General features: G+C 46.3%; 1 protein-coding gene across 1 annotated transcript; it reads left to right on the top strand.

Moving 5' to 3' along the window:
- The first annotated feature begins 5114 nt into the window (after positions 1-5114).
- LOC150022643 (C-X-C chemokine receptor type 2-like) lies at positions 5115-8907 on the top strand. The gene has a single exon (XM_090268896.1). The coding sequence runs from the start codon at positions 5144-5146 to the stop codon at positions 6218-6220; it is 1077 nt and encodes a 358-aa protein (XP_090125022.1). The 5' UTR covers positions 5115-5143; the 3' UTR covers positions 6221-8907.

Below are 8907 nucleotides of genomic sequence, written 5' to 3'. Positions count from 1 at the left end.
AGATCCTATAGGCTAGGTGCTATTTTCATTCTTATTTTACAGATGAGAAAACTGAGGCTCAGAGCAAGTATCTCAGCTTCCCATGGGCATACTGGCCATGGCACCAAGCCAGGATTTGCAAGGGGTGAGTAGTTTGTCATCATCCTGACAGCTTCATAAGGCAAGTTTTATCCCCAGAATATTTTGATACGCATTAACCAACTTGTCCAGATCATAAACTGATAATATGGTCTGTGTGATGCCAAAGCAGGGGTTTCTGGATCCTTCACGAGCATTTCTGAATTCATTCAGGAGAGCGCCCTGAGATGGGTTCTCGTGTGCTCACCTTTCATGGTTCCTCTCTGGCTTCCACCAGAGCGTGGCAATCAGGGCTGGGAGGTCTGCATGTGCCCAGGTCATACCTCTGTTAGATCCCGCCGTTACGCTGACTGTCATAGCCTGGACCCTGTGGTGTGCTGACATTCCTCCCATCTCCTCTTGTTCTAGATCAATTTTTGTTTCTGGAACTCTCTCAGTTGGACATGGTTTTGGTTGTGGGTAACAGAAAACTTTACTGAAACAGGTCTTAACAATAAAGAGAATTTATTGTCTCATGTGACTCAAAAGCACAGAGAGAAGATGACTTCTGATAATTGTTTGTTCAGGACTCTGGCTCTGTTTCCCCATGATGCTTTCAGCTCTGCCTTCCTCTTTTATCCTCAGACTGGTTTGTCATTTATGGTGGTAAAATGGTATCCAGCAGCAACAAGATTACATCCTTGCTTTTCCTATTGTCATTATACAACCAACCTGAACTTGGCTCTGAGTGGATCATCTTATGTCATATGCTTGTCCTTGAACCTGTCATGTGGTGGTGCAGATAATCCCTGGGGGTGGGGTGAATCCTCTTCACCCCCTCCCTTGCCTCCACTTTTGGTCTTGCATAGAAGCTGCCATTTAAAAGATATCTTTCTTAAAGATTTTATTTATTTATTTTTAGAGAGAGGGGAAGGGAGGTAGAAAGAGGGGGAGAGAAACATTGATTGATTACCTCTCGCATGCCCCCAACTGGGGGTGTGGGCTGGCCCCAGTTTGCAGGATGACACCCCACCCAGTGAGTCACACCAGCCAGGCTGAAGCTGCTGTTTTTAAAACAGAGTGCCAAGAAGAGTCCTCCTGTTGGGGAAAAGCCTCAAAATTCTAAATTCAGGATCAATTCCGAAGAACTGACATGTAGCCTTATTCAAATTCACAAGAGCTTTAACTGGAGAAACTTACATACACAGGCAAAATAGTTGCTTGCTCCCAGCGGTGGGGGCTGGGGGAAAATATCCACACCCCTCCCAGGACAGGGTCTCTCTCTCTCTTTTTTTTCAGGGTCTCTTTTTTAAATAGGGGATTAATAGTAAAACCATATGGTGGATAGTCACATAGACCATCAGAAAGGACAAGGCATTTCTAAGTTAGCAGATAACACCAGGCAGTTATCCACACTCTGCACATTTATTAACTTCTTTCCTGGAGGCATTCCGGCTTCTGCTAGTCAGCCAAGCCTGAGGCTGCAGAGACTTAAACAGTCACAGAAGATTAAACAGAGTCCAACATTTCCCAGATGCCTTTACTGCTGGAACCATATCGCATCTCTGACTTCCCCTACACCCGGGGTCCCCGACTGGGGACCACACAGCAGGAGGTAAGCGGCGGGCCAGCAAGAGAAGCTTCATCTGTATTTACAGCCACTCCCCATCGCTCACATTACCGCCTGAGCTCCTCCAGTTTCTGGTGCCAAAAATGTTGGGGACTGCTGCCCCACACTCCCACATTCTGCCAGCAGATTGGCATTCACGCTGCCCAAGGCATGACAATCTTTGTGGCACTGGACGTTCTGCACAGAGTGAAAAAATGCTTTCCATTAGGAACATTATAGATCCATTTGTGAGGGAGCATTAGGAAGTGGGAAGTGAGGTATGGAAGACAGTTTGGGCGGGCGGACCGACTTGCTGGAACATTTTCAAGTGGGTAAAACATTATCCCGTGCTCATGTGTATGAGACTTTCCCCCTCCTCAGTGAAATGCTCTTTCCTACCATGAAGGGAAAGATTCTTTTCAACTCTTGACCTCCAGATTGTTGTCATCCCACTGGAGGCCTAAGCTACTGCTGCTTCTCCTCAGAGGGGCTGCTTCCCCTTTACTATTGAGGCTTGAGGGTGGACCAGACCCTTCCTCATACCTCAGTCATTAGTGTAAACAGACTGGAATGCTGAACCCACTTGACTGAGGGCCTAGGAAAAGCATGAGGGAATTATACACAAGAGGGGCTTAAATATAGATACTAGTTATGTTGCTCTCGCCCTGGTCTTTCTCAGTGGGTCCCTTGCAAGGACTGCCATTGCAGTGACTCCTGTCACCTTGTGGCAGACACTCTCTTTTGCTGTGGCTGCACCTGGCAGTTCATTCACTACCTGCAGCATTTCGCAGTCCAGGCCCCAGACAGTCTGTTTTCTCCTCTGTCCAGTCATTAGTTTCTGTCTCAGGAGCTACCTTTTCCCTGGATGATTAATAGAAAGAATGTTCATTCCCTTCGGGGACTTTCCATCTTCAAGTCCCTTCTAGTCTAGGCATCAGATCACAATAGTCCCACAGCAGTAAAAGCAAAGCATGGGTAGCCCCAGGCAATGGTCTCCTACACCTCCCGCTACTGTTTATAAATGATAACAGAATGCAGGAGAGCATGACTTAGTTTAAAAAATATGCTTGCCAGGGGAAGAACTGTAGGCACCAGTGGCAGGATAAAATTGGCATTAACAAGTATGAGCATAATTTGCACTCAAACAGATTGGCTCTGAATTTAAACAATAGAGGATGAGCCCTGACTGGTGTGGCTCATTTGGTTGGGTGGCATCTGGCAAAACGAAAGGTCACAGGTTCAATTCTGATCGGGGCACAAGCCTGGATTGCAGGTTTGGTCCCCGGTCAGGGCATGTATGAGAGGCAACCAATCAGTGTTTCTCTCTCACATTGATGTTTCTCTCCCTCTCTTTCTCCCTCCTTTCCCCTCTCTCTAAAAGTAAATAAATAAAATCTTAAAAAAAAAACACAATAGAAGGTGATTGGACAGACAGACCAGCTTACCTTAGGTGGGACTGTGTGTCTGTAGTGGCAGACACTCTATCATGGTGGTGATCCATGATCCAAAAATCACAGGAGATACATCTAGTGTCATTTATTGCACAACCATTAATTGAGCACTTACTGTTTTCCTGGCAGAGGACCGAAAGCTGACTCTCTAGAAGTCCACAGTCTAGTGGGGAAGGCTGACTGGTAAACGCAGCATTGCAGTACCAGGGTGCATGTTATAATGGAGAAGTGATTGATGTAGCAGAGGGGCAAAGCCAGGGGACAGACATAAGCTACTGGGGCCAGCTGAGGCAGATTCCCAGAGGAGCCATCTTTCAGTGTGGAGAGAGGAGCAGAAGCACGTGCACCCTACCCCTCCATTCACTAGTTGCCCCAGCTCCGATGATCCCCCTGTTGTCCAGCCAGACTCCAGGTGGCTCCTGCTCCCAGCATCAGGGCAATTGTTGGCAGTAGTTGTGCAAACAAAGGAATGGCTGAAAGGGGGATAATTCTCCCTCCAGATCTCCAGCGACATCTCCACCAGCCCCTAGGCCACGCCAAGGTAGTGTACAATATACGTAAAAGTTGTGTTCTTTTTGTGCAAACACAGCCGAAGTACAGTCCTTCATCTTCTTCCCACCAGATGACCCCGAATTCCTCCTAAGTGGAGGACTCCTGCAAGCCTTCCTCTGAAGGGAAGTAGACTCCCTCTGAAGTCTCTACTGTAAAAAGTCAAGTCCTTTCCCCTTTCTTTGTGTCAGGCAAGTTGGAAGGTTTCCAAGGTGGTCTGCTAGGGAATACAAGCAATAAACAAAGGGTAATAAATACTAGAAAAAGAAGAGAGTGAAAATAGTCATTCATAGAGTGGAGAATTCAGATAATTACTTTTAACCCCATTTTCATGCCTGGTACCCCTGTTTGGCCATATGGACCCAGTGAATGTCTGACGGGGCTATGTACCCTCGACTCAGTCTGTTTTCCAGAAGTAGACGTGGGCAGGACTCCAAGAGGAGGCTGTGATGTGGCTTCACTATTTCCCGTTATTCATCAAGTTCCCTCTAACTGTTTCCCTTTATTCATCAAGTTCACGCTAATGGTTAAGTCAGTCTGCTCTCCGAGCTTCAGGCTCTTACAGTTGGTGCCTCAGGTAGGATGCCACCTCTGGTGGCCAGGACTTTCTTTGGGGTGGGGAGATGTGGTTTGACTGTATTTTAGAAAATGCCTCCATTTCTCTGGGACCTGAAGATTTCTGCCCAGTTGGCTTTTTGCTCCCTCCCTTGTGACCATGAGTTCAATTCTGACCTCGTATGTGGCTGGTGGCTGTCATTGGTAACAAGGAGGCTACAGCCTTCTCACCTCCTCCTTTGCAAGGAAGAGGCTTACACCTCCCCAATTTTATGTTTACTGCTTTGCCCCAAGACTTTGTCTTCTGGGAAACTGCAATACTGGCAGGAGAGAATGTACTAAAAGGTGTGGGTCTGAATGAACTTGTAGGAACTCAGGCCTGGAAAGAGCTCAGGGGTCATCTGTTCTGCCTCCCTCAATATTCAGAGGAGAAAACTGAAATCCAGAGAGGTAAAAGGACCTCCCTCAGGGTCACACACCTTATTCATGATAGAATCAGGACTGCATATAAGGTATCCTTATTTCCAGTCTGGGTTTTCAGACTGTTCTCCGACTATTCCAGGGTGTTTGGGGAACCTCCTTAGCAGCTGTCTAGGTAGAGGGATCAGGATGCCTTCCTTCCCCAGCAGGTGAGGTTTATTTGTTTTACATTTTGGGCTTCTGGTAAGATTTTACTTCAACAAAGTGTTTCATAGTTTAAAATGATATTTGAAAACTGCTGAATGTTCTGCAGATACTTAGGAGGTGATTTCGGGGACCAAGATGGGGGCTACTCTCAAAAGCTTACACTTCCTTTGGACAGAGAACTAAACATTTATTGCTTCTTTAGGGAGAAGGCTTGAAATATACTTTAATGCTTCATTGTTATCATTTCTTTTTCTTGGTAGATTTTAAGAAGGTTAAACAGGATCAGGAATAGGACATGAATACAAAATACATGGTGATGGAGGATTACTTCTGGAACTTTGACAATTACAGTAACGACAATTACAGTGACACTTACCCGTCCATTGACCCTGACGCAGTCCCATGCCCACCACAATCTCTGGATACCAACAAGTATGCTTTGGTTGTCATCTATGCCTTGGTCTTCCTGCTGAGCCTGCTGGGAAACTCCCTGGTGATGCTGGTCATCTTACACAGCCGGGTCAGCCGCTCTGTCACTGACGTCTACCTGCTGAACCTGGCCCTGGCCGACCTGCTCTTCGCCCTCACCTTGCCTGTCTGGGCTGCCTCCAAGGTCCAGGGCTGGATCTACGGCACACCCCTGTGCAAGGTGGTCTCGCTCCTGAAGGAACTCAACTTCTACAGTGGTATTCTACTACTGGCCTGTATCAGTGTGGACCGTTACCTGGCCATTGTTCATGCCACACGGACACTGACTCAGAAGCGGCACTGGGTCAAGTTCATATGCTTAGGCATCTGGACCCTATCTCTGATCCTGTCCCTGCCTGTCTTTGTCTTCCGCAAGACTGTCAACCAAGATGATACCAGCCCAACGTGCTACGAGGACCGGGGTGCCAATACAACCAAATTGCGCTTGGTGATGCGGGTCCTGCCCCAGACCTTTGGCTTCCTCGTGCCGCTGCTGGTCATGCTGTTCTGCTATGGATTCACCCTGCGCACACTGTTTCAGGCCCACATGGGGCAGAAGCACCGGGCCATGCGGGTCATCTTTGCTGTCGTGCTCATCTTCCTGCTCTGCTGGCTGCCCTACAACCTGGTTCTGGTGGCAGACACCTTCATGAGGCTCCATGTTATCAAGGAGAGCTGCAATCGCCGGAGCGACATTGATCAGGCCCTGGATGCCACCGAGATTCTGGGATTCCTCCATAGCTGCCTCAATCCCCTCATCTACGTCTTCATTGGCCAGAAGTTCCGCCATCGACTTCTCAGGATCATGGCCACCTATGGCCTGATCAGCAAGGAATTCCTGGCCAGAGAAGGCAAACCTTCCTTTGTTAGCTCTTCTTCAAGGAACACTTCTACTACCCTCTAAGGCCCCCACCCCTGATGCAGCCCCATAGGGCTTCTCCCCTCCCGTCACCACCCAACATTCATATCTACTGGCTATTCACAGCCTCTGTGTCAGGACAGCCCCTCATTGTGGTCACAGGAAGGTGCTGAGGCCACAACCTTACCAGGCCCCATTGTATGGTTGAGAAAGCCCGCCCTGTAGCCTCACCTCTTATGTAATTCCCATGTCGACTGCTAGAGCTCTGTCCATCCTTCCACTGAGCCCATAGCACTTTGTCCTCTGAGACATTTCAAAGACATGCTTTTAAGTGAGTTCAAAAAGTTCCCACCCTTGGGAGCTGTTAGTGGCAAACATTATAGTTGCTTCCCCAACTCTCCCTTTCCTTGCTTGCTAGCAAAGTCTACTTCCCTCGAGAGAGGCCAAAAATGATAGATACTCACTTCCGTGACTCCTTTAAGCTAGGAGTGGCCGTATGTTCCATCTCTGACTATGAAGACTTACAGGCAAGAATGTGCTGGAAAACCAATCTCCTAGGGAAGAAAAAGTCTTGTTTGTAGCGTTTGTCAAGTTCTGTGTTACAAATGCTCCCATCATGGCAATTTCAAGGGCAGTGGTGTTTAGCAATCAGCTCACAAAATTCTAGGAAATGTAATAATCTGCTTTCAGCAAAACATTGCTTAAGAGGAAGTCTGCTCAAGCCAGGGGACTCCTGGGAAACATCCCTGATTAAAAAAGAGAGACACACCATCTTGGATCTTGCATTTGAATATGATTATAGTATATGATATGTGGTATAGTATATGTGAGGCAACATTTTTGTGACTATGAGGCAAAAAGCTTAATACACTTAGGCTGATGGATCCAAAGGATTAAAAAAAAAGAAAACTGAGAATAAAGAGCCCAGATATAAACCTAAGCATACATGGTCAAATGATTTTCAGCAATGGTGCCAAGACTATTCAATGGGGAAAGGATAGTCTTTCAACAAATGATGCTGAGAAAACTAGAAACCCACATTCATAAAAATGAAGTTGATCTTTTACCTTATACCATCTATAAATATTAACCCAAAATGGATTGAAGGCCTAAATGTGAGAGCTAAAATTATTAAACTCTTAGAAGAAAACATAAGGGAAAATCTTTATTTGGTTTGAAGCTGGGGATGGAGTGAGTTTCAGGAATGGGATTTAGCTTAAGGTTGGGATTGCAATCAGAGGTTGAGGCTAGACTCAGAGATGTGGGGTGGTGGTGGGGTGCCAGGGATGGCATAACAGCTTGGGGTAAGATGAAGGGTCAGAGTATAGGGAGAGATCCAAAAGCGGGAAAGGCTGGCAATGATGTGAGTGAGATTTAGGAGGTTCCAGATGGTGTAGGGACCAGCTATGGGGGGAGGCTAAGGAGTAGGACGAATGTGGAGGTGTGGTGAGTCTCAGGGAGGGGTGTTAGAAATAGAGTGAATGGCTGGGATAGGTTAGTGGCTATGACATTAGCCACCACTATTTAGTCCACTTAGTGGCTGGAACAAAAAGTCATCATCTTCTCTGGAGCATTTTCTGAGATGTGGCCCGGAAGGAGGTGCTTCTGCCTGCCCAGCTTGAGACTCTCTAAATAGGTTGGTGAGGAAGGATTTAGGGGCTCAAGTCCTAAGAGATAGATCTGATTAAGGAGAATCCAGGGAGGAAAGCTGGGAACTGGGCTGTGGACCTCATTTTCCTCCCCTCCCCTCCCCTAATCCCTTCCCCATCTCTCCTACTGTGTACCCCAAAGTTCATATTCCTCCACGCCAAAGACAACTTTATCAGGGGCTTCAGTAAGTTAATAAGGATCCAGATTGGGTCTGGGGAAATACAAATGACTAATACATATCTGAAAAAATGCTTGGCCTCATTAGTAACTTGGGATCTGGGAATCAAACAGCAATAAGATAACTTGGAAGTGTTTTAACCGGAGAAGGATGCAGTCAGAACTGTCTTTAAACAAGTGCACCATTGTTCAGTTAGATTTGTTCATGCAGTGTATAATTCTCTGGGTACAGCTCAGTGATTTTGTAAACGATTTGGATTTTGGATCTGTAAGAATGCCAGGATGTTGGTACTGAAATAACATGGTTATTGAAATATCAAAGACTGGTATTTTGATCACTAGAGAGGGTAAGGGTTAGATATCTGGTGAAAGCCAGGGAGAGAGTTCACCTCAGAGAACAGCTAAGTATCCAGGATGGTGCTGACATCAGGGATGGGGTGCATCTTAGAAGAGGAGTGGGGGGTCAGAGATGGCAGAGAGTTAGGGACAGTGTATAGATGTAGCTGTGGACAAAACTAACTTCATCTCTGTGTCCCAGATTTCTCCCATCTTTAAGTTTTAATGTTGTGACCTTTAACCAACCTTACCGCCATTAGCAAACACGATTATCTGGGTTTGTTAAACTTACACAATGTAGCCTTAAGAGTGGGAATGGCATGATAACTGAGATAAATATAAATATTGAAATGGTGATAGTATCTATGGTAAACAATCATTTATCACAAAACCACCAGGAGGTATGATTCCTACGGCATTCTTTGTCCCTTTTTCTTGTCAATCATTAGTACCTAAGTTACACTATATAAAAGTACTGTATTAGGGGTCTCTTTGTAGAGAATAATCTGTGCAGATTGCTGGGTTGTCTGTCTACTCTAACCCTACATTGCTTAAGTAAATTGCTCTAT

The sequence above is a fragment of the Furipterus horrens genome, unplaced genomic scaffold (genome assembly GCF_987537825.1).
Source record: "Furipterus horrens unplaced genomic scaffold, mFurHor1.1.pri manual_scaffold_1, whole genome shotgun sequence".
Taxonomy (NCBI): domain Eukaryota; kingdom Metazoa; phylum Chordata; class Mammalia; order Chiroptera; family Furipteridae; genus Furipterus; species Furipterus horrens.
This window is presented reverse-complemented; position numbering and strand designations above follow the sequence as displayed.